The sequence below is a fragment of the Nematostella vectensis genome, chromosome 13 (genome assembly GCF_932526225.1).
Source record: "Nematostella vectensis chromosome 13, jaNemVect1.1, whole genome shotgun sequence".
NCBI classification, from domain to species: Eukaryota; Metazoa; Cnidaria; class Anthozoa; order Actiniaria; family Edwardsiidae; genus Nematostella; species Nematostella vectensis.
In genome coordinates, this window is record NC_064046.1 from 13781271 (window position 1) to 13807808 (window position 26538).

The window sequence follows — 26538 nt, forward strand, 5'->3', positions numbered from 1 at the left end:
AATTGTATATAGCAATATTACTAGATTATTATTATGGTGTTGGCGTTTAAGAAAATAAAGATAGGTTTGAGCTAAGGCGTTGTGAAGTTCAATGTTTTATTAAGTGTTTGTGATACAATAGTCTAGACTCTCAACAAGTCTGCAGGAGTTTTTAATTTATAACGATAACTGAACGTTTAGCGTGCACTTAAAGCCGCATTATCACAAGTTTACTTCCAGATGGCCGACGGAAACCTCAAGAGAGTCTAGAATCCGCGATGCCTTACAGGCCATCCGCTCAAAATTATGAGTCGCATCCTCGAAGAAACTTCCGATAGACAATCTTGAAATATTTCCGTTTAAAATCATCGGAGATTGTTACGTAATCGACCGGAAGTAAACTGGTGACAATACAGCACAGCACCTATTGCCGCTAGCCTCTTACAGCGGGCTCTTACAGCGGGCTTAAAGGTGGCGATGGAGGCTACCCTCGCCGCCTGTGTGCCCAGGGGCGTGGCCAGGGGGGCTTGCCCCCCCCCCCCCCCATTTTTAGCAGCCAAAATTACAGTAAATGTATGATACATTATCTAAAATACAGCGAAAAATGCCTTGATGTCCCTTATGGGCCCCCTCCTGTTAAAAATAATAGCTACGCCGCTGGTGCCGATTTACTCCTTGCATAAACAAAATACACGATAACAATCAATAGATCAACAGGCAACAAATCTACGGTGAGATAAACTTACGACTCTTGGTGATCGCTCATCGCTTCTTCGCCATCAAAACCCAACAACCAACCACGTGACCTTTGGCGCCATTTGGGCCGCCTGTGGTATCAGAACGCTTATTATAATTAGTCCGGTCGCTTAGTGTTTCAATCTATACATAGCGGACAAAAGCACCAAACTTAGCACAAAGATAGCCAAGAGGATGTTAATTAATATTGAGACCGGTGCCCAACGGTACCACTTGAGGATTTCGCGTAATAACGGAATAAAAATTAGAAGAAAGCGTCCATCACGGGCTCCCTGTGGTTAAATAAAAAAGACCTTGTATTTCCAAAACTAAGGCGAAATATTTGGTTGTTTTATTCTAGTAGGTGGTCGCGAGCAGGCAGCGGTGATATCCGCTTCCGATAGCTATATTATTTAGGATTTTTTGTTTTGTTTTGTTTTCTGTAAACCTTATATTGCTCTTCTTATCTAGTACACTGAAACGGCACTTTGCCATTTGAAAGGAATCGTTAAAGCGCGATTGTTCTTTTTTGCCGCTCCAACCGAAATGTAAACAAACATTTTATGCCTTTTTTATGCGGGCGGAGAATTGCATTGTCCAGTTTAGCAGTATGTAGTTTATTTATATCCTTTGAAATATTATAATTTTTACTTTTAGAATCTACTGCCGTTCGGAACAAGATAATGGAGGGGATAAACAAAAGAATAAGGAGAAAGGAAGAAGAAGTAAACGCCCAACAACAGCGACTGGCATTATTGGGGGGGTTGAAGTTTTTTGTCGGAAAATCAATACAAAAAATTAACTGTGAACTACAACCGTTAGAAAATGGCGGCCTCGTCCTCTCGATAAGCTCTACTATCACAAAAGAAGTTAACAAATATCTAGGACCATATCACCCTGCAAATCTGCTTGTCTTCCAACGGTACATACGGATAACGAATAAAAATTTTCGATGTAGTCGAATCTGGACAATTTGATCTTTCTGCAAGCGTCGACGAGAAGAGTGATAAAGTTATTCAACTTGTCTCGAAGCTGGATAGCGATGTTTATACCACTTGTCGAGGCCTGGATGATCACATATACAACGATCTGAATTCTAAGATCGGATATCTACCGAAGAGCCTCTTTTCTAAAGATTGGCCTATGCCAATAAAGAGGCATGTCAAATGCAAAATATGGTTGCCCCAACGCAGACAAAACAAGCAGCAAGTAACATGTCTCCCTTGCCGCGGCTTAAAAAAGGAAATGTCATCCTTAAGCGTCGTAGTCAGCAACGCCACTTTAGCATAAGAAGAAGTACGGAAAGCAGGCATTGCATTGGTTTCCTAAGTCCACAGGTAGCCCAGGCAATGGTTGCTTGTCGTAGCTCGGAATTCGGCTGAGATCGGTCGAGTAAAGCGTTTTTTTTGTGTGTGTGAAATGTTGTCAATAAAATTGCCTTAGAACTTAGAACATGCCTTGTTGTTGTCAAATTCACGTGTAATAAACGATTTGCTGGGGTTTTCTCAACGGAATTTATGACTTCTCTCTCCCTACTAAAGAAAGATACAAGGTTGGAGGCGCCATTTTCGGTAGCACTCAAATACCGTCGAAATTCGAGAGGAAAAAACAACAAACTAAATATTTTTATCTCGCAGACCTATGCCAGGGTACACTTACATTCGATATGTGGCAAAACATCCGAGCTAAACTATTTTCCCCTCCCCCTAGCCGTATTTTAAAACGAGAAAGCAGCCGCAAGCATCCTTGACCGATGCCGTTGGACAATTAGTTACGCTTGACCGCGCTGGGAAGGAGAGAAACTATATTACCCTCCCCGCCAGGTGGGAAAATGTCGCGCTCGGCCGGTCCAGGAACTAATAGGGCAAACTATTTTACCCTCCCTACCAAAGAGAGCAAACTTCGCGCTCTGCCATTGTTAGGCCATCCAATCCGAACGCGAGTTGACCAAGACTCTCCAGTGGAAAACCCGCGATGCTGTCAACGGCGCATTACTGACTGTAGTAGATACGGATTTCACACTTTTTCACGATCTCAAATTCAGTATTATCAGTTTGCGGAGCGAGATTGTCCGGAATTCAACATAAACAGGTAAGTTTTAAGGTGACAGCATTTTTTATTTTTAAATCTGAAGTATAAACTCGGCTAAGACGAACAACAGAGAAGGCGAAGAGACGGACTCAGATTGCAATCCTTCGAATTTTGTTTGTAGGTAGCACACTCGAATCTTTTGAAGACTTTCTTCACAAATGGAAAGCGCGATGTGAGTCTCAAAATCGCTGTAGGACATCACTAGGTAAGTAATATTAATCTTGATAAACATTTCCTGCTATTCCACTTGAACACAGAATTTTTGTTGTTTTACCAAGTTGAAGATCTTGCTCTTTCATTCCTAATATAAACACTTTGACACGGGTCCTACACAACTTGCATAAAAGTTCGTTGAATATTCTCTGTAAAACTGATTTATCCCCCTCTATGTGCATCATTCTCAGGCATTCGATAAATTCGTCGTGAAGGTTCTCATCTCTATATACATTGTTAAACACAATCTCCAAAAAGCCAGAAGGATTCGATCGAAAACCCTGCGCACGGTCCACGCTCGTACAGCTTCATCAGCACTTTTAAGAAAAGGGAGCATTTCATCTTTAAAAATGGAAAGACCACCCTCGTTCAAATGAACACTCAGCTCTTTTGGAAGTCCTTCAAAAGATTCACGCCTCATTCTAACAAGGATAGATAATTCCTTTTTCAAGGAGTCCTTGTTTTTTCTGTAACTTTGACAGTCCCTTTTTATAGTATTCTTCTTCAGCTTTATCATTCGGTATAGGGCGGTATTTTCCTCATTGATATTATATAATTTTTTTTCATCCAGAACCCCAAGCTTTTGGTTGTAGTGACGAGTGTGAGCAAAGCCGTAAACTGCCTCTCTAACACAAGACAATAGCGATACTTGGTCGTCTCTTTTTGCCTTTTTCTCTGACGTTTTCTGAAAATAAACTCAGTCCAAGGCTTCTTCTTCACCCAACAATGAGCGAAACGAGCTTTACGCTCGCTTTTGTTTTTATACTTTGCAAATGTTTCCTTAGCTGTATCTATCAGGTCCTCGATCGTATCGTCTAACAAATCGTTCAATCCAGTTTCAAACTCAAGTAAACAATCTCGTAGGGCGGCCCTGGTCTCAAAAAAATTAATGTCTTTAGTATTCTGCATTTTTCCTTGGTAAATTTAAGAAGCGCCTCTCTTTGTTCGTCTAGTTCAAAGCAAAAGTCTTCAACATGTTCTTGTTGTTTTCTTTTTTTTTTGCAGTACCGTTCGTCGATGTTTTCCTTTTCTTTGCACGGTTTTCATCTTTCCTTTCTCCACTTTCTGACTCAGACGAGTTGTCGCTAAGACCGTCCATTTCATTTCGCTGCTCATCTCCTCGCTTTCTTCTTGTTCTTCTTCATATGTTGCTACTCCGTCTTCAATCTTTTCTCTCTCATCTTTGAAACTTTTCGCAACATCGCAACTCTCCTTTGTGTCACATGTGCTGACCGTACTGTCAGTATCAGGGTCGCTCAGAGTCGAGTCTTCATCTTCACTTTCACTTTCTATTTCATCTGGAAGGGCCAACCATATCCATTTGTAGTTTGACTTTTTTCGAGACCATTTTCCAGCATTCACAACCACAAATTTCTCTTCGTCGACAAACTCAAGAGCCGCCATTGAAGATGAAAACTAGCCTGACAGCAGAGCGCGCGCGTTGCTAGGATACGTGCGCGCTAGCCAATCAGAGGCTACTCTAAAAATAACTGCTTGTTCTAAAAATAGTTTTCACGGACGTCATCATTGGAACATACCCTAATACGGGGGATTCGTTCTCTTATATAATGGTCTCTTGATATAATATATTATCAGAATATATAAGTGGAAGCTGTTGAAAATGGTACGTACCTTTTTTGTGATGTCCAAGCTCCACAATGCGCATGAGACACATGCGCTTGAGAGATTTCGGGAATGAGACTATCCTTTAACCGATTTTTACTAAAGGACAGAGTTTTAGAGGTTTTTTCTAAGGCGCGGAATCAGTGATCGGCAGACCGTTATTGTAATAAAGGAAAAAGGTCATTCTGAAATAAACTGAAAGAAACTTTTCAGAATGATGCGCGTACGCTAGCTTGTATGCAGGGTCCGCTGGGATTTCTTTTCCAAACAGAAGATTTTTCCTTCGACGGTGCTATAAACAAGTGTACAAAAACACTAGTGTCAACGGTACTAGCGTCAACCATAGGAGGACACGTTTAGGCCCAAACCTGACCGAGCCAGAATTATTCTATGTAAGTTATAAACGATCAGATGGTTTTAAGCGCCATACCCGTAAACGCCAGCCATCACTGCCGATCTATATACTGGCCGCTTTGGCCCGTAACTAGCATGGGGTAGAGCGAGGCTCTCGCCTCGGAAACAATTGTGATAATTTGATTTAAAAAATAACATCATGCGGTAATGGAAAGAGCCACCACTGCCGATCTCTAGCCGCTTTGGCCTGTAACTAGCATGGGGTAGAGCGAGGCTCTCGCCTCGGAAACAATTGCGATAATTTGATTTAAAAAATAACATAGGGCCGTAATGGAAAGATAAACAAATGATCCGAGTTGTCATGTATATTTTTCCAACGCACAACAGGCTATGAAAAATCTCCCTCATCGGTAGCTGATTTTTCCTGGTGATGGGCCTATTAATTACAGCCGCGCTGGTTGAATCAAAGCTCTGTAACCCTTAATATAAAGCTTAGACAGCTCATTAAAAGAAAATTTCTGGTGAAATTCATGTGCACCACCTATTGTGCTTATTTGATGGACGAAAATTAGTCATATTTTTATTATATTGATATGTTAGATGGGTATAAAAAAGAGCCTGGGTTCCAGTAGATTTCCTTATTCTTCAAATGTAGCTTTTTATAGCTATTTATGCGTTTTTTTTTTTGTCCGGAATTCGATAGAGTACAGCTTAAATGATAGAAATCGTTTTCAGATATGTGCATTTTTATCTTTTTTTGCCTCGTGAAAAGGTATGAAAATCTCACCACAGGATACCCGCCAGACCAGATTTCTAAAAAAAGAATTGCTCTTTATCTATGAATCCGCTAATGGTACCGGTGGGCACCGGTCTCGATATTAATTACAATCTCATAGGCTATAATTATATCAAATTTGGTGCTTTTGTCCGCTGTGTATAGATTGAGCTCTTTTTGTGCGCTAAGCGACCCGACTAAATAAATACCTCATACGAGCATTGTTCAGAACCACTCTATTTCAACTTATTTTGTGTAAAATCACTTAGTGGTTATTTGAAATTAATCGTGAAACCATTAAGTTTTGCTATGAATTTAGTGATTTTTCATTTAACTGTCTAGTGCGCATAAAACCTACGTTGTTTTGGTGCATTCTGACAAAAATAAATCACAAAAACAAAAAAGGAAGCATGCTGTTGGCATGCTCTCCAGGCGGAGATTGGTAGATAAAGTTTTCCAAGTGCAATGAAGTCTAGGGTCAAGAATTTCAATTAATTCTTGTTTTTTTTAATTCCATTACTCGGGCTACCTGTGGAGGTTTCAGTTTTCAATCTATCAGTCTATCATCACCGAGTAATGAAATTCAATAATAAAACTGGTGAAGTACTTGTCCCGTTTGACATGGAATAGAAAGGCTTGTCAAAGGTCTCATCAGACTATATTTCGTTCGCACTCCTCACGCGAAGGTACTTACAATTTCTGGAACGAAAGAGTTTGTTTACTTCAAAGGTAAGAGAAGATGTCTACTCCATATCAAATCTAACAGGGCCAGTGTTGCATAACTAGTGATGTGTTTTTTCTCGCCCCTGCTGTCGTAAACTCTTTCTTCCCCAATAAGGCTTCAGAGCATCCGCAACCTACAACATGTTAGCTTTACATGTTGTGTATTTGATGCACCCCATTCAAAGGGCCAGCCACCATTTAGCGACCGCGCTCTTCTCAGTACATTTACTGCACGAAACCAATAAAAAAGATCATTTAAGTCAGCAGGTCGACTTGTACCGCCCTGTGATGGGGCTAAGTTGAGCCTTGAGATTTTTCATCTTTTTAACTTATCTATTAGCTTTGGTGTAGTGTTACTTTCGGTAAATTATCTGTTCGAAAGTAAGGTCCCCTAAACACTTTCGAAAAAGTCAGCAAGATCAATGAAAATTTCGATCACATTAATTAAATCCCCCATAATTTGCAAGGACTTCTAGCTGATAAAGCGCTAGAAATTTAGAAACTTTGGAATTCCTGCTACCTTTTTTCAAAACTTTAGGACTGGTACTTTAACACCTGAAAATTCCGCTGCAGCTTTTAGAAGGGAAGAAAACGTATATTTTTTTTCAACTTTCTCCAAGTTCTAAACCTTCTCTCCCACCTATTAATTTCGAAAAAATAATTTTCCCCGAGGACTTTGAATGTTGTATATCGACTTCTCTTAATTTTTTCGAACAATCAGTAGTTTTTTTTTTTAAACCTGAACTTTTCGAGCGAAAAAACAATGGAACCCAATTCCCTAAAATTCAACATGGGTGCAGCCCTATTGAAAATTATGTTGGATTTAAAAATCCGTTTTTGACTTATGATATCGTACATCAGAACCGCTATTAATTAAACAAAAATGGTTGTCATTTCAGAACGGATGACTCTTTTACTTTTAATAAATAAAAACGTACGTAAAGTCTGTGAGGTCAATGGGTCAGTTTGTCCTGACAAGAAGCAGTGGACTTATTGTCATTCAATGATAATTGTTTCCATTGACTTGTTTCATTGGGTCAATAGGTCAGTTTCTCTTGTCAGGCAGTGAACTTGTAATTCTATTGTCTTAATAATTATTCCTTAATTATTCCTTGTAATATTCGTTTTTACTGAAAGCAGACATGGATGACATAAAAACGAAAACGTCAAAAACCAAAGCTCATAACCGGATGTTTGATGACGTATTTGATCACGTGAACCAGTTCAGTCGTTACCAGGCCCTGGTGTACCACGGTGTGAACGCATTGTGTATATTCCCAATGGCACTACCGTACTCGAATGTCCTGTGGGCGATGGGAATCCCAGAATACCACTGCGCAGACTCTAACACGACGTGCCTTCCCAGTGAGTGCTGTCACAACTGTACGTCGTACGCTTACGATGGGCCCTTCTTCAGCACTGCGTCTGAGGTCGGTAATACACCTATCCAGGGGAGTGTGTGGAGAAAAACGCAGTGTTGGGTCCAAAGTAGTAATTCTGACAATGGATCAAAGTTCAAATTGCACTCGCAGAATACATGTGTCGCGGGCTGCATTTCTTGGTCGAAAAAAGATTTTTAAATTGTGAATTGAATAATACTCATCCAAGGAGAGGGGGAAGAGGAGTTTCTTTGCTATTAGGAGCTCACCAGCACAAATATATCTCTTCAAACAACTTACTTTTATCGACATCTCCCCTCCCCGAAAAAAGGGTTGACATCCCTCGTCCTTGCCCGCAATCAAACTTTCCTTATTTTGTTTTTACTACGACGCACGCTAGTGGGCCACATTGAAAATTTTCTTAAGGAACCAAGGGAAATACGAGGAACGTATTATCTGACATATGCTTCGCTTGGTTGCAAAGCAAAGATTCTTTATGGCACATCATAGTACAACGGATTCATCATATTACATGAGGTCATGTCAATCAGCTGTGATTCTCTGATGATAATTGGTTAGCTTTCTTAAAACTTTCTATTTGTGGTTACGGTAGCGCGCGTCGTAAGGTATACTTTGTATTTGTGGTTACGGTAGCGCGCGTCGTATGGTATACTTTGTATTAGTGGTTACGGTAGCGCGCGTTGCATGGTATACTTTGTATTAGTGGTTACGGTAGCGCGCGTTGCATGGTATACTTTGTATTAGTGGTTACGGTAGCGCGCGTCGTATGGTATGCTTTGTATTAGTGTTTACGGTAGCGCGCGTCGTATGATATACTTTGTATTAGTGGTTACGGTAGCGCGCGTTGCATGGTATACTTTGTATTAGTGGTTACGGTAGCGCGCGTCGTATGGTATACTTTGTATTAGTGGTTACGGTAGCGCGCGTCGTATGGTATACTTTGTATTAGTGGTTACGGTAGCGCGCGTCGTATGGTATACTTTGTATTTGTGGCCACGGTAGCTCGCGTCGTATGGTATGCTTTGTATTTGTGGCCACGGTAGCGCGCGCCGTATGGTATACTTTGTATTAGTGGTTACGGTAGCGCGCGTCGCATGGTAATCTTTCTATTTGTGGTCACGGTATCGCGTGTCGCATGGTTATCTTTGTATTTGTGGTCACGGTAGCGCGTGTCGCATTGTAAACTTTGTATTTGTGGTTACGGTAGCGCGTCGCATGGTAAACTTTTTATTTGTGGTCACGGTAGCGCGCATCGCATGGTAAACTTTCTATTTGTGGTCACGGTAGCGCGTGTCGCATGGTAAACTTTCTATTTGTGGTCACGGTAGCGCGTGTCGCATTTTAAACTTTGTATTAGTGGTTACGGTAGCACGCGTCGTATGGTATACTTTGTATTAGTGGTTACGGTAGCGCGCGTCGTATGGTATACTTTGTATTTGTGGCCACGGTAGCTCGCGTCGTATGGTATGCTTTGTATTTGTGGCCACGGTAGCTCGCGTCGTATGGTATACTTTGTATTTGTGGTTACGGTAGCGCGTGTCGCATGACAAACTTTCTACTTGTGGTCACGGTAGCGCGCGTCGCATGGTATATACATGGCCAGTGTTGCGCGTCGCACCACAATAAACTTAACATCGTTTTCCTATCCTTGTTTCCACAGTGGAACTTGATTTGCGAGAAAGCTCACTTTTCCGCTGCCGTTCAGATGACAATGTTCGTAGGAATGCTCTTCACAGCTATCGTCGTTGGACCTCTCTCGGATAGATTCGGTCGTAAGATCTGCGTCTTCGCCTCGATGGCAGTTCTGGTAACCTCTTCACTCAGTCCCTTCTCTTCTCCCATCTTGTTTTAATGATAACTCAGTGAATCAGGCTTCGCTCATATGTCAAGATTTATTTTAAACGCAGTGGCGAAATGCCGAACACACATTGTCACCAGTTTACTTCCGGAGGTCCGACGGAAACCTCAACCGTTAAAAGATAAAAGAATCTATTAAAATCCGAGATATCAAACAGGCCATCCGCTCTAAATTATCAATCACATCCTCAAAGAAACTTTCAATAAACACACTGCTTTCAATATTTTGAAATATTTTTCGCGTTTTCCGTTAAAAATCATCGGAGATTGTTAAGTAATCGACCGGAAGTAAACTGGTGACAATGCGGCTTTTATGCCCGACAGTTTCCAATTTATTAAAAAAACAAGTTAATATTGGACCTAGTAAGTTCAAAGTATTCTATATTTGCTGAGAAAGGGCAAGCTAATCTGAATTGAGCTTTGTTGAATTGAGCTTTGTATAGAATCGTAATTTTAGTGACACCGAAATTTTCTAAATCATGCGTCAGTTCACAGCTTACGACAATATCACCGTAAATTGTAGCCCCCTCTTCCTTGCTTGTATACACAGATAAAATCGCTATCAAAGTTGTCACTCGCGAATTTTATCTGCTACAAATGTCGGGAAAGGTCTGGACTGTCGGGCATATAGCCACTGCGTATTTTTAGGTGTAAACTTTTTCGGGGCAGGGACTGTAAACTGTGTAAAGCGTGTCAATTCGTTACTGTATTTTTACCTCGGCGGCCAGAAAATGCATTAATTTGAAACAAAAGGCACCATTTGGTTATAACCTTTTGCCAAGAAATAAGATAAATGTTTCGAATAAACCCTTTTCAAAGCCAATATCGTATTTTGAAAACCATCTGAAACCCCCTTTTTTGCCATTTGGTCCATTTGGTGTATCTAAATTCCTCGGTGTCCTTACTATCGATTTTTGAATTCATCCCTACAGTTTTTAGCCTCCCTTGGATCGTCATTTGCCAACTCCGTTTGGCTGTTTGGCTCTCTAAGGTTTCTCGTGGGCTGTGGAGTGTTGGGGGTTTTGCTTCCTCAGTACACACACAGCCTAGAGATACTGGGACCGAAGTTGCGGACGTATGGAGCTAACATGGTCGAGGTCTTTTGGATAACGAGCGCGATGTTATCCTTGATGGTGGCGTACTTTATAAGGGAATGGAGGACCCTGCTTTGGGTGTCTTCACTCTCGTGCCTCGGGCTTTTCCCGTTTTACAGGTTTGTCTTTCCTATTTTACAAGTTTTTTTCTCGTATTATTACAGGTTTATCTTTAATATTTTTCAAGCCTGTTTTTCTAGACGCTTACAGTTTCGAAACCTTTTATACAAGAGTAATTCCCAGGTCCCCTCGATGGCTTGTCGCTAATGGTCTACTGGATGAAGCACTTGAGATCCTTATGAAATTTGGCGGGAAGAAAGACAAGCCTGTAGACCCTGTGAAATTGCGGGCCTTACTCGAGGAAGTGCGTGCGTGCCAGCTTGCCAAGGAGGCGAAAGAGAGGCACACGCCTGTGGATCTATACCGGACACCAAAGATGCGAAAATGGACTGCTATTCTGAGTTACAATTGGTAATTGATTTGGAATAACTTGTAACAGATAAACGAAACTGGTGTGATATAAGCAGTTCGCAATTACAAAACAAAATATTACGAGAACGCAAGCGTTTTGTTTTTAGCCCAGCAAATCAGTTGTCGCACGCACATGATTTTTCCCGCCATTAGTTTTGGCGCGCATGTCTCACGACCAAATGTGGTGTTAAGTGTTTGTAAGTTCTGCAGATAGTATTACTTTAACAAATTTGGACTCCTTATTCTAAACCATATATTGATCTGTAGTATTTCTCAATAAAATAAACCCATGCGTTGGCGGACCCAGTCACACTGAAGGAAGACATAAAAAGGGTGGATAATAATAATAATAATAATAATAATAATAATAATAATAATAATAATAATAATAATAATAATAATAATAATAATAATAATAATAATAATAATAATAAAATTAATTAAGTAATTCGTTAAATTGCAGGTGTAATTAGTCATGCAATCCAGCTTAGCTTGCGAGCCCAACTACCGTCAGCGCGCGCTTCGTTTGGTGTAAGCTTAAATGGCGAGCGCTACACTCTGGTAGTTGAGCTAGGTTTTTATGGTAATGCGCACGCAAGCTTATAGCTGGAATGGCCCATTTTTATCCATTCTTGTCATGACAAGGGTTAGAGTCGATTTATGCACCAAATCATACCTTACACTAATGACATCATATTCTCGAATATGCATTGTCTCCCTGTGTTTTTTTAACTGCTTTCTGTTTTTCGTCTCTGATAGGTTCGTCACCAATCTTTTGACCCAAGCATTTTACCTTTTCATCACTTCTCTCGCTGGCAACATGTACCTGAACACCCTCCTGATGATCTCTGTAGGATATCCATTTATTCCCTTAGTGTGGTTCTTGCAGTTAAGGTGAGCAAATTAAAATACACTCTGCACGCATGCGCATTGGATTGCAAGATAGACCCTTCATATATGGTTCACTACAATGATCTCACCATACATATTATACTTAGATATACTTGTGGCTAATTGGGGATGCTTGGCCATGCTTAGCGATGCCTAGAGATGCTTAGCGATGCCTAGAGATGCTTAGCGATGCCTAGAGATGCTTAGCGATGCCTAGAGATGCCTAGAGATGCTTAGCGATGCCTAGAGATGCTTAGCGATGCTTAGAGATGCTTAGCGATGCTTAGAGATGCCTAGAGATGCTTAGCGATGCCTAGAGATGCCTAGAGATGCTTAGCGATGCCTAGAGATGCTTAGCGATGCCTAGAGATGCTTAGCGATGCCTAGAGATGCTTAGCGATGCCTAGAGATGCTTAGAGATGCTTAGCGATGCCTAGAGATGCTTAGCGATGCCTAGAGATGCTTAGCGATGCCTAGAGATGCTTAGCGATGCCTAGAGATGCTTAGCGATGCCTAGAGATGCTAAGCGATACCTAGAGATGCTAAGCGATGCTTAGAGATGCCTAGAGATGCTTAGCGATGCCTAGAGATGCTTAGCGATGCTTAGAGATGCTTAGCGATGCCTAGAGATGCTAAGCGATACCTAGAGATGCTTAGCGATGCTTAGATATGCCTAGAGATGCTTAGCGATGCCTAGAGATGCTTAGCGATGCTTAGAGATGCCTAGCGATGCCTAGAGATGCTTAGCGATGCTTAGCGATGCCTAGAGATGCTTAGCGATGCTTAGAGATGCCTAGTGATGCCTAGAGATGCTTAGCGATGCCTAGAGATGCTTAGCGATGCCTAGAGATGCTTAGCGATGCCTAGAGATGCTTAGCGATGCCTAGAGATGCTAAGCGATGCCTAGCGATGCCTAGAGATGCTTAGCGATGCTTAGCGATGCCTAGAGATGCTTAGCGATGCTTAGAGATGCCTAGCGATGCCTAGAGATGCTTAGCGATGCCTAGAGATGCTTAGCGATGCCTAGAGATGCTTAGCGATGCCTAGAGATGCTCAGCGATGCCTAGAGATGCTTAGCGATGCCTAGAGATGCTTAGCGATGCCTAGAGATGCTTAGCGATGCCTAGAGATGCTTAGCGATGCCTAGAGATGCTTAGCGATGCTTAGCGATGCCTAGAGATGCTTAGCGATGCCTAGAGATGCTTAGCGATGCTTAGCGATGCCTAGAGATGCTTAGCGATGCCTAGAGATGCTTAGCGATGCCTAGAGATGCTTAGCGATGCCTAGAGATGCTAAGCGATGCCTAGCGATGCCTAGAGATGCTTAGCGATGCTTAGCGATGCCTAGAGATGCTTAGCGATGCTTAGAGATGCCTAGCGATGCCTAGAGATGCTTAGCGATGCCTAGAGATGCTTAGCGATGCCTAGAGATGCTCAGCGATGCCTAGAGATGCTCAGCGATGCCTAGAGATGCTTAGCGATGCCTAGAGATGCTTAGCGATGCCTAGAGATGCTTAGCGATGCCTAGAGATGCTTAGCGATGCCTAGAGATGCTTAGCGATGCTTAGCGATGCCTAGAGATGCTTAGCGATGCCTAGAGATGCTTAGCGATGCTTAGCGATGCCTAGAGATGCTTAGCGATGCCTAGAGATGCCTAGAGATGCTTAGCGATGCCTAGAGATGCTTAGCGATGCCTAGAGATGCCTAGAGATGCTTAGCGATGCTTAGCGATGCCTAGAGATGCCTAGAGATGCTTAGCGATGCCTAGAGATGCTTAGCGATGCTTAGAGATGCTTAGCGATGCCTAGAGATGCTTAGCGATGCCTAGAGATGCTTAGCGATGCCTAGAGATGCTTAGAGATGCTTAGCGATGCCTAGAGATGCTTAGCGATGCCTAGAGATGCTTAGCGATACCTAGAGATGCGTTTGTTTTTAGCTCTTTTAAGATTGCAGAGGCTGCAGCACGTGAATCCGCTGGCCTGACTTGCGTAGCGCTGTGGATTCGTTTTGTATATTTACTCTCCACTTTTAATGTTCGCGCAACAAAGGAGCTGGGTCGATGGAATAGGGGTACTGTTCCGTCTCCTTGTGCTTGATATGGACATTAAAGAATGTCGATCAACCACCCGGTTGTTATTGTTTACAGCTGAAAATAGATTGGTTCATTTGCAAGAAAACACGATTGAAGTCTAATACGTTATTAATCATATTCGATTGAAAGAATCTCAGCTACTAGCCGATGGAAATGGGTACCTTTTGTCACTATCCATTGGGGGCGTAAAATGGCAGCGTAATTTTCCTTCTTTAACTAGCTATGCTTAGAGTTATAGGGTTTGTTTTAAACAACGTGCTTAAAATAGCAAACGCAATGATAGCTATCTAACGGAATAACATTTTTTGGGCATTTCGATTGGGTCAGCGCTCAGCGCATTGCGAAGAGGTTTAGATACGATTGCAGAGCTGGCCACTTCTAGAATTATAAATGACAGAAACCAGCGAATTGGCCGTTGGAAATCGATGGCGAGAGTTCGCAGAATATGGAAATCTGCAGAGTCGATTACCAGTTTTTGGTGTATTACTTATTCTTCTGGTTCACGAACACGACATTTTGGGCTTCTTGTATTTATATAAAAACTGGAGTTAGACACTCAACGAAGTTTTTTTTTTTTTCAGAATTGGCCGCCGCCTAACCTACGCAATGTTCATTATATTGGCGACATGTTTTTGTCTGATGATTATTGTGACACCTACTGGTATGTACGACCTAAAAAGGTTTTTTTTGGATATCGCATGGTACCGTAACATGCGCGTACTCGGCGGCCTAAAACTTGTTCATTTTTTATTATATATATATAGACTGCCCTGAAGAAGTCTTATTAAAGACGAAAATTTGGCAGAGTCGATTTCCAGTTTTTGGTGTATTGTATTCATTGTACTGGTACGATATATATATATATATATATATATATATATATATATATATATATATATATATATATATATATATATATATATATATATATATATATATATATCTTGGTTTGTAGGAAAAAAACACGCGAACTACCGTTTCATCGCTACAAGCCTGTTTCGTGGTTGGCCACTCACCACTATGATGAGATGAGTGGGCAACCACGAAACAGGCTTGTAGAAATGAAACGGTAGTTCGCGTGTTTTTTCCTACAAACCAAGATATATCCCGCTCTACACCTATGTATTGAGCACTGTTATATGAACGCCTGCACTCACGCATTATATATATTACGTGTTATTACCAATCTGAGAAATGTAGTTGCCCCTCTCTATTTTATATGTTGTCATGACTGCCCCCGAGTTTTCCTATGGTAAAGCACGACCAAAGTTCCCTTTCTCTTCTTTTTTCCCAGATAATGGAATGTTGATTACCGCTTTTGCCATCTGCGGATCTGCATTTACCTATGGGACGTATTGCCTTATTTACGTCATGTTCGCGGAGCTCTTCCCCACAGTAATCAGGTGCAAATGAAACCATTATAATTATCATTGTCATCTTTGAAACACATCTTTGGGTAACGCGCACTTTGCGCCAATCTCTCGAGCCTTTATTATAGGTGAGGGGAGATTTTGACTCAGAACACTTCCCTTCTCCCCCTTGAGTCTTGATTTATCTTTAGTGTATAAACCCTGTATGTAGCCTTAATATATAAAACATTGTTGACAGGAATACAGCTCTAAGTACAGGATCTACGGTAGCGAGGCTTGGAAACGTATTGGCCCCTTTTATGGCAACGATGGTGAGTGATAGTGAGAGATAGTGTACATGAGAACCAACCTCGTCCCCAGGGTCTTCTGGGTAATTTTCAATATGGTCTCTAGCTGACTTTGACCAGAACAACGTTTAAAGATCGGGCCCAGGCCCTAACGTTTTTGAATGTCCCAGAATTCCAGCGCGCCCGCCCTAGGTTCTTTTAGACCATTGCTCTAGTTCGGGTGTAAGCTTAAATTTATAACAAGAACATTCAAATCGTGTTAAATACACCTTATCATAGTTCAATCCCAACACCAGAATGAAAGGACCTCCTCGTTTAACAAAAAAAGCAGACTGTATTTTTAATTCATATATTATCCAGTATCCATCCCAACCATTAATAATCAATTTATATACTTTTTACAACATTCTGCAACAGTTCTGTTTTGTCATAACTACTGTACCAAAACGACACTTGTTAAGCATTCACTGTTTATCGTATCTTAGGCGAAAAAATATTATATTATTCTTATGGATTAACACATTTCAGTGGCCCAAACTTTTAACTTTTTAAATAGAACATATCCTAGTCAAGCTTTGCTATGCTAAAGCTCTTTTCCTGGTCACTTCCCAAAACTGCCAAAACAGTTTGATTGCGTCACTAGTAAAAACTAGGCTTTATAGGTTTTCCTAACTAGTGGAAACTAGGCTTTTAAGGTTTTTCCTCACTAGTGGAAACTAGGCTTTTTTTTACGTTTCTGTCACTAGTGAAAACTAGGCTTTATAGGTTTCTGTCACTAGTGAAAACTGGGCTTTATACGTTTCTGTCACTTGTGGAAACTAGGCTTTATAGGTTTCTGTCACTTGTGAAAACTAGGCTTTATAAGTTTTATAGGTTTCTGTCACTTGTGAAAACTAGGCTTTATAGGTTTCTGTCACTTGTGAAAACTAGGCTTTATAGGTTTCTGTCACTTGTGAAAACTAGGCTTTATAGGTTTCTGTCACTTGTGAAAACTAGGCTTTATAGGTTTCTGTCACTTGTGAAAACTAGGCTTTATAGGTTTCTGTCACTTGTGAAAACTAGGCTTTATAGATTTTATAGGTTTCTGTCACTTGTGAAAACTAGGCTTTATAGGTTTCTGTCACTTGTGGAAACTAGGCTTTATAGGTTTCTGTCACTTGTAAAAACTAGGCTTTATAGGTTTCTGTCACTTGTGGAAACTAGGCTTTATAGGTTTCTGTCACTAGTGAAAACTAGGCTTTATGGGTTTCTGTCACTTGTGAAAACTAGGCTTTATAGGTTCCTGTCACTTGTGAAAACGAGTAATGGATTCTTATCTCCAGGCTCACCTTCCTGGCATCTCTTTGAAGCTACCAATCGGAATCTTCGCCGGGCTTACATTGATGGCTGCCATAGGAACCTACTGGATCCCGGAGACCAAGCTTGCACCGATGCATCAGACAATCGAGGAGGCGGAGAGCGCGAAGGATTATTATGGGATGCCGTGCTGTGGAAACTCAAGGGTCGAATCACGGGTCGAGACCAAAATTACCGGCGAAGATTTGACAGATATTAAGTCAGTATCCATGGATACAAGATTATAAAAAGATAGTTTTATACACAAAGCTATAGATATTATATTTTCCAAGTTATATACTAAGCTGTATCTATTCAAAGTTTATATACATTCATTATTTTCAACAAAATTAGACAGTCGATCCCACTTATGGTGGTGAGTTATTTGTGTACATCAGTTTCCATAAATACAAGACTATAAAAGATATTGTCTTTTCCAAGTTATATACTAAGCTGTATCTATTCAAAGTTTATATACATTCAATATTTTCAACAAAATTAGACAGTCGATCCCACTAACGGTGTCCAAGACGAGGAACGTGGAACGAGGAAGGTCATGCAAATCCAACCGGTAATTCTCTGATGTTCTAGTTGGCAAACTTTCTAAAAAGTTTGAATGGTGGCCACGGTAGCGCGTGTCGCACGGTAATGGGTCGCTTTCTATTTTGTGTTGTTTTTTACAATTTGCAAAGAATTTTTTTTTGGTTTTATTGCTAGTTTGGAAAAAAAGAACAGAAGTTTTACCAATATTGTATGTGTTCCTGTATTGGTCTGTTGCTTTTGTCTCGACCTGCGTCTAAACGTTTATTGCGGTTTCTAATAAATTCTGAAAACTCTCGCCATAATTTCCAAAATGATAAAATCCCTTCTTTTTTGATGCGTCAATTGAATTTTGAGTTTTGTACCCTGTGAATGGTCAAAGGATTGTTGTGGGTTTGGACTAATGGAATCCATTAGTCCATTGGAATCCATTGCGACTCATTCGCAGATTTCACAAAACCGCAGTAATCCAATTGATGACTCGTTCTGGCATTGATATAGCTCGTCATAATTTTTTTTTTCCTCTGAGAAAATTAATATTGATTGTTTGATTGATTGTTATAGATGATTGATTAATTGAATAAAAGTCGGCCCTCTTTCCCAACAAATAATTAAGACTACAATCATTAAAATAATAATTTAATTTCAATACTTCCTTGTCCATGCATGACGTATAAGTGATAAAGGAAGCAATTGGTTTCTCTCTCGTAGAGTTGGATGGAACAGGTCAAAATCAGCTCTTTGTATGTGATTCAGATATTCCTGGCAGGAAACCTGAAGAGAACACAGCATTAAATTAGTATTTCTCTCTTTAAAATCAAGTTTCTCTGACTAGCACAAGCCTATATTAAAAAACAGATCTCAATTCTGCTTAGTCTGATTTTCAGGTGCGTACGAGAGAGTACAGCCTTTCCTCACAGAGAGTGACTGGGTTCTAACGTACATGTCTGGAAATCAGGCAAAATTTAGTCTTTAGTTTTTCCCTTTCATGGCCACTTAATAGAGAAGTACCACTGTTCAATTAAATATGCATAAAGGGCGAAGATAAGGTCTGTAACAATATCAAATCATATTTTTCTATGTTTCATCCATTTATTTATTCAAAAATTTTTGACAGAGGTGCCCAGTTCTGAAAAGCTGGTTAAAGGGGGTATGTTTAGTTCATATTAAAGATGAGCAACATAGGTAGATTAGTGATACAAAAACAAAACACAGTACAGTGTTCTGAAATTTACCATAAAACATGAGACTTACCGCAGGTAGTAGTGCACGAAGCGCTGCTTTTGGTAACTTTGACTTTAGAGCTCTTGCCTTATGTAGTAAACAAAATCAAGTTAAAACCAAAATCAGTTATTAACACGAAAGCATTAATAAGTTACCATATTAAGATGTGTATTTGCCAGGCTTGCCAGCTCAAATCCTGCATCCTTCACTGGTTGTGAGGTGCTGCCACGGATGATATCTTGGTGTGACACACCATGCTAAATGAAAAATTTAAATCAAGGTCACAAATACTGTACAAAATAAATATCTAGGGGCGGCTATAAATGATTAAAGTGCATATTATGACACTTAGCATCATTTGTACTCTTCCAAACATAGCTATTTTTGACTTCTTTTAACAGCTTATTTAATTTCTCTGACTAGTTATTCCAAAATAAATTTAGTTGACCTTGATCAGTATGTCATTTGGCAATAACACTTTTCCTCTGTTTCCATGGTAAGGAGTTGCCCTCAGTAGTGTAACTATTCCAAAAGCTTTTCCCACATGGCTAGCAGCATGGTCCGCATTCACGTCTTTGACGCCTGAATAAACATGAAAAAGCAAATTTTTATCAATTAGCATGCTATAGTGTTATATCCTAATTCTAAACACATCCTAAAAAAATAAAATGAAATCGGGCACATAGCCAGGTTGTGCACTCATGATGCGAAAAGACAAGAAATAGGCTATTCTTCTTTAAGAAAAGGAGTGTACACACTCCTTGTGCTTAATTGGTAGTTGAGAAAACTAAAATTGATTAAATTTCACCAGTGATAAGTGACCAGGGAATTACATAATACAAGAGCAGTTGTCAACAATTTCTTTTTTCACTACTAAGAACATGTGAAAAAATGTTCCTTCTTCAAATCATTACAAAAATGTCTAACCAAGGTCTTCCCTGCAACAACAAGAACTCCCACCTACTTTATAGGTATTGATTACTTAAGATGCATGATGGGAATAGTGGAACACTCTTTTGAGTGTAGATATACCTAATGATTCAAGTGTAAGGTAAAGCACAGAAGACGCTGAGTTTTCAGCATATGTCTCAAGTGATTTGGTGTTTGGATATGCTCTTTCATCTAAGTTACTTTCCTGAAAAAAACAAAACAAGAAAATTACATAACATAACATGAAGATATTTGCAATATCACGGCTACAGATTATGCATGTGTGGGCAGGGTTGTAGAACTGGGGGCACGCCCCCCAAAAATATTTTCAAAAATTATAAGAAAATAACCAGTAGGGGTGTGGCTGTGCCCCCCATTGTTTTCTTAATGTTTCAGTATCGTGCCCCCCCCCCAATAATTCAATGCTTGCTACGGCTATGGTGAGTCATGTTTTATGATAAGAATTTTATTCAAATTTTGAATTATTTGTACATTTTCCTTGTACTCTCCATTTGAAGATGTAACTGAATTATTGGAAACCCAAATAATAAACTTAATGACCAGTCCTATGGGGAATGAGTTTATGGTAAAAAGTGATCTCTCTTGTCTGTTAAATGGAGATAGATAGTGATAGATGGTTGATAGATAGTTTTTCATACAAAAAAAAACATTGCAGCCCATAGGCTGAATTACGTCATGGCAGGGCTGGAAGTACCTCTCTTGTCCTCTTACCCTAGCTTCAATCATCCTTGTAAACCACATTTTGGATAACTTATGCTTTTCCACGGCCTGTAGACATAAATAAAAAAAAACATTTATCTCTTTCAAGAGATGAACCTACAAGTGTTGTGCCACACATGCAGGAACACGAAAATAAACCCTGAGATTGTTTGTTTTAATAGAAAAGTATATCTAGTAGTTACCGCTTGGTTATCCTTACTTTTTGGGGGTTGGAGGATGTTTAATTTGAAGAGGGGTCAGCTATTTGGTACCCTCCCCTTCACCCCCCCCCCCCCCCCCCCCCCATCCACTCCTCCCATAACACGGCTTCTGGAATTTTTTTTATAAATTTTGCGCTAAATTATGCTGAAAATCAATGATTACACGCTAAATAACGTGGGATTGAGCAATACATTTTTCTTTAAAAATCAAAATTTTGTGGGATTCTTTACTAAATTACACGCTAAATTACATGGAATATCAACTGTTACGCCCAATCTACATTTTTTACAGAAGGAAACCAAGAAAATAACTTTATTTTTTTCACCAAAAAATCTTAGGTAAGTTTTCATTGGCTCCTAGCCACTAGCCAATTAAAAATGGTATTCTATTATTAGTCCTATGCCTTCGCGGTTTAGCAAAGAATGCCTAGTCATTTTATATGATGTTTTCGAAATTCAGTTTGAAACTCTTACGAAGAGTATCTGTGTCTTTTTTTTTTCGATAAATGGAGGTAAGAACCGTAAAAAAAACACATCAGCTGTGCACTTAAATGATTTTTCTCTCAAAATTTAGCCAAAATATGTGGGATTCAAAGAAATTTGTGGATTACGGGGACAAAGCCAAATTACATTTGCTTAGGCACAAGCACTTAATTCCAGAAGCCCGGCCATAAGAGTACTGATTTGTTGTTGGATGCTAAAGTAAGGCCTTACAGTAAGTTGGATGCGGGTGGCAGCAGGTGAGCATAATCTTTGTAAAAATCCAGCCCTCGGTTGTGAGATGAATAGTTTGCACTCTTACCATTGAAGGTTCCTCACCTTTGCCAATTCAAGAGCAACTGGGTGCTGTGGTGCAGATCCCTTAAATAAAAAAGTAATGGAATCGTCATCAACCAGACATTACAATGTATTTCAACAAACACTTAATTTGAAAATAGAGCATAAAGAAGAAAATCATGGCACTTGCCTTGTATATGCTTTGAAGAGTATCTTTCCAAAACTGCATTCTCATTCTACCAATGTCTCTTTCACTCACTGAATCTCTAACCTGATCAATGAGAAGAGTAAAACTATGTCAATCAGTCTTGCGTATCCCCTTTCCCCCCTCATCCTCTTTTGGGACATCCCCTTCACTCTCTTTTGTAAAAATATCTTTAACAGATTTAAATAGTTGGACATAAAACAGTCCAACATTATTAAGGTCATTGTAGTACTTGAAGCTAGCTGTACAGAAAGGCAGGTCATGATTATTCAAGATGCAACTTGGTCTTTACTTCCCACATACATTAAGAAACACTGCATGACTTACACCAAATTGATCCCTGAAATGTATAGACTTTCAAAATTAAGGGTAGGCTATGAGTGATACTTTGACACTCATCTCTGAAACATGAAACATGGAGAAAAGATTGGGTTACTTATACTCTGGAAAAAGTATGGTGGATATTCAATAATCTAGTTATTAACATGAATCTAGACTGAGTGTGGTGTATGTGCACATGGGTACTGGTAGTCACGCATAGCATTAGAGACTTCGGTAATTGCCTGCTGTGTTAGCTCAGAAGTGGGCCCAAGAGGCTTGTGTTTTAAGCTATATAAACCATTACTCAACCAAATTGCATGATAACCATGTCTTGTGACCAACATCAGAGCGCTTTCATATTTTATCCCTAGTTATTTACCCACCCACCCAATCCAGTAGGCGGTTCTAATTGTGATGGTTCAAGAGAAACCAAACATGGCTTCATTTGCATACAGTTTTAATCCGTTTCGCAAGTGCGAAGTTTCCGTTACGCGAGTGCGAAGTTTCCGTTACGCGAGTGCGAACTTTCCGTTTAGCAAGAGCAAGCTTTCCGTTACGTGAGCGCAAGCTTACAAAGTTGATCGATGTCGTACAATTCGGCCAAGCATCGGTGAAGCATTATCGTCGATTGTTCGAAGTTCGAGCACAACTTTCGCACTTATTCCTCCAATACTTCAATACATCACAAATCCCTAAGTAACTGACACCGCATTCATCCATGAAGTACATAAACAAAGGATTTCTAAGTCATTCCTGTGTGAATACAATAGCGCGGCTAAGATTAGTGATTTATTTGACCGGTTTTCGTGTTTCCGTTTCAGCGTTGTTTAACAAGAAAACTTCGGCCAACTTACACCAGTTTGAAGCACAACTTTCGCACTTATTCCTTCAATACATCACAAAACCCTACGTTACTAACACAGCATTTATCCCTGAAGTACATAGACTAAGGATTTCTTAGTCATTCCTGTGTGAATCCAGTAATAAGGCTAAGATTAATGATTTTATTTGAGCCGGTTTTGGTTCGGTTTCGGCGTTGTTTAAACAAAAACTTCAATCTAGATACAGGAGTTCGTAGTGCAGCATTCGCACTTATTCTTACAATGCAATACAGTAAAAAAGTTCAAACACATTTGAAATCAATACTATTTAGTTACTATTAGCAAACAATCATACATGATATTTTCAGCCTTATTTACATTTACAATGCATCGCCGAGAGAACGTACAATCAACAATCAACCTTGTCTCTCCTTGTTGCTTGTGCGTGATTCAAAAAAATTCATCGATCTAGCTATTCGAAAGTTCTGGTTTTCGCACTTTTGTAGAAATACCCGATGAAAAGATCTACTTCTTTCTCTCAAATTAATATCCATGGTTTGTTTAAGTCTTTGACGAAGTGCGCTATTCAAAAGTTTTGGCTTATGCGCATTTGTAGAAAGATTCGTTGTTAACAAGAAAGCCTCGATCAATACGATTTGAAGCACACATGCTTGTTGAGAAAGTCGGCAAGCGGTATTGTTCTTAAATCGAGCATACATTAAATTTATCAAAAGTTTGGAGTCGTCTAATTCTCAAATTTCTCGTGAGCGTGAGCTTGCCGTTTTTGCTCTAGGGTCTTTCCGTTACGCGAGCGCGAACATTCCATTTTGGGTCTAGGGTCTTCCCGTTACGTAAGCACGAACATTTCGTTTTGGGTTTAGGGGCTTTCCGTTAGGCGAGCGCGAACTTTCTGTTTCGCTTTCGCGAGCAATCTGTTTATATTCCACGAAACGGCAAACTCGCGAGTTTGGTTTTCCCGTGAACTGTCACAATTATGTTTTGGAAAGTATTTACTATTGTTAAAAATGATTGTCATAATATGTGAAGGAGATTTTGATTATTATATATAATCATATAATAAAGTTTTTATACATTGTAAATATTATGGTTGTGTAATAAACAACTGCTGGAACCCATCCCTGTGTACATCCTTGTTTAGATGTCAATTAGAATTTGTCACACTGGTCCTACAAAACCGAATTACTCCAGGTCAAGTCTATGAAACAGGGCTATGTTTGTTATCTATCAGTAGATCCTGGCAGAAAACAGACTATCATACATGGGGAACTGGTCTGTAGAGGGAAAGACTTGATAACAAAGGTAGACTTTACAAACCTGTGCAAGTTCAGCATTGAACGCTCTTATCGACAACACAGAATTCCTTGAGCTCTTCGGAATCAATAAGGAACAGAGGAAATTCTCATAGTCTATTCGCCTGAAGAAATGAAAAAAAAATACGCATTATAATCCCTTGCAACTTTAAGTTATATAACTTAACATACATCTGTTAAAAGCACAGGTTTCGAATTCATTTGATCATACAAAGGGAGAAAAATGCCTTACAAATACCTTACTAAATTCACGCAATATTGTAAGGTACTCTGTGAAGTTGATGTCGAGGCATATCTAAGGAGGGTTTTCAAAGTCTCTTTTTTACATTTTGACAATCTTTGGAGAAATCGCCGTCTGCCGACGATGGAAGCCATTTTAAGAATATTTCACGAAATGCGACAGGCGTTCCTTTGAAGTCAGGACTCAGTTCCCGTTAGCCAAGCGGCACAGGGATCCCATGAATCAAGGCACGCTGTTATATGAAACCAAGAAGAGACCATAAACTAATTTCTTATGCACAAAGGCCATGTCTAAGAAGTCGATGTCTGACAGCTTAAGAATGTCATATCTTGGATCCGGGCCATTCCGTAGTCCTGCCTGTGTCCATTACTACGCTTACTTCAAGGCTTATCTCATAATGTCTCCCTTGTACGTTTATAAACTCTTTGAAGTATGAAATATCCTTCTTCTGTCAAAGCTTTCGCTGGTGTTCATGGCTTCCCAGATGCTGGCGCCAAAAAGTCCCAAGGACAGCAAAACAACGACAATGCGAACAGGCGTCTTTATCAGCAATCGAGCGAACTGCTTCATCACCTTGTCAGCTTCATCTTGCAAACGAGGCTCGTCCCGGATCATCGCGGGATTCGGGTTATTAGCCGTCGGGACTACGTTTATCAGTTTATTGGGGTGTAACCGTTTCTAATTCTTGGGATTAAGGATATGTTTATTATTCTTGACGAACTGGATCGACAAGACAACAAAGTGTTTGTTATTGACACCATCGAAATTGTGAGACCGTGACAGAACTCGTTGAGTTTGCCGTTAGCACGTCCACAGCTTTCCCGTCGGTAAGATACTTCATCTACCCTGCTTTTCTGTCACTTCTTTCTATCTTATGATCATGACATACTTTGTTGCCGTAGCGACATTTGGCGTCAGGAGGATTAAGGCGAACCGCCGCAACTGCCTCCCGTTGTGCTTTGCGTCACCCCCAAAGAAGAGAAGCCGGACTCGATAGTCTTTTTGTTGTGTAAGTCCTGGTGCAATTTTTAAGGACAATTTTATATATATTTTCTAAACAAAATTCAATTGCGTGCATAATTATTATTTTTTTTTGCTGGAGGACTAAACAGCTGAAGGTCATGTTACAAACAAGGCAATCTTTTCTGCTACTTTAAATGCCAGTTTTATATTATATTGCCGTCTCTGTATTTTAACTAAAAATAGAAAATGCATTTTTAGATTTTTCCCGCCAAAACAGGAACTTGTATCCTCGACTCAATCGCCTTTCACGCGGCCAAGATGAGCGTCAATTTTCAAACTCTAATTAAATTCAATTCCCCTTTCAGAATTTAAGTGAGAGGTTTTACAATCACTGTGTTATGGTGAGTTGATAATAATTTTTTGGCTAGATTGCTATAAGTGTAAGGTTATATAAGAACTTTAAAGAACTTCTTCGTTCGCTTTAGAACTGGCCCAAACGTTTCCTCATCTTCTTCGAGAAGTATTAAACATGCCATTCCCATGACAGAGTGCTGTCCAGTCGGAGACCAAGAAGCTGGGCTGATGGTTCAGTCTCCAGAGTTTGTTGCCAATGGAGACTGTTAGGGTGTCACCAGAAAAAGTTATCTCACTACAGACAATCATTGATATTACATGCGAATTCTTTTGCAACTCGCAACATAACAGAAAATGTGTTCCAGGTCCGCACTTCCGCCAGCCCCCACTAGCTACGCAACGTGGCGAGAGGGGGTGGGGGGACTTAAGACTTAAGAGAGGGTAGAGGGTGGGGTTAGGGGACAAAATGTGAAGACATGTTGGAGAGCTGTACAGAGTAATATAGCAATAAAATGGTGGGAAAGTAGCAAAGAACGAAATAAATGGCATATGAGAATAAAACAAATGGGGAAGGACAGATTGCCCGAGTCCTATTACCATA

The 26538-nt window shown here is 40.1% G+C and overlaps 2 protein-coding genes and 1 long non-coding RNA gene across 4 annotated transcripts; 2 read left to right on the forward strand and 1 right to left on the reverse strand.

The window, feature by feature from the left end:
- Nucleotides 1-5657: 5657 nt before the first annotated feature.
- Nucleotides 5658-18440, forward strand: LOC5506861 (organic cation transporter protein). Of its 2 annotated transcripts, none has more exons than XM_032375318.2 (10): nt 5658-6499; nt 7634-7923; nt 9554-9700; nt 10683-10963; nt 11088-11315; nt 12075-12209; nt 14879-14958; nt 15592-15700; nt 15906-15978; nt 17277-18440. In XM_032375318.2, the coding sequence occupies exons 2-10, from the start codon at nt 7636-7638 to the stop codon at nt 17535-17537; spliced, it is 1602 nt and encodes a 533-aa protein (XP_032231209.2). In that variant the 5' UTR covers nt 5658-6499; nt 7634-7635; the 3' UTR covers nt 17538-18440. The 2 variants fall into 2 exon arrangements, with proteins under 2 accessions (XP_032231209.2, XP_032231208.2); XM_032375317.2 differs by having other exon boundaries at nt 5661-6499; nt 11076-11315.
- A 12-nt stretch (nt 18441-18452) lies between these two features.
- On the reverse strand, nt 18453-24887 carry LOC5506846 (NADH dehydrogenase (ubiquinone) complex I, assembly factor 6). The gene is made up of 10 exons (XM_048720486.1): nt 24618-24887; nt 24384-24483; nt 21892-21972; nt 21744-21785; nt 20716-20772; nt 20086-20188; nt 19502-19635; nt 19209-19310; nt 19084-19140; nt 18453-18603 (listed from the first exon to the last, which is right to left on the reverse strand). The coding sequence occupies exons 1-10, from the start codon at nt 24752-24754 to the stop codon at nt 18475-18477; spliced, it is 942 nt and encodes a 313-aa protein (XP_048576443.1). The 5' UTR covers nt 24755-24887; the 3' UTR covers nt 18453-18474.
- A 63-nt stretch (nt 24888-24950) lies between these two features.
- Nucleotides 24951-26513, forward strand: LOC116614386. The gene is made up of 3 exons (XR_004294499.2): nt 24951-25447; nt 25523-25629; nt 25949-26513. It is a non-coding gene; the product is annotated as an uncharacterized LOC116614386 (long non-coding RNA).
- Nucleotides 26514-26538: the final 25 nt, after the last annotated feature.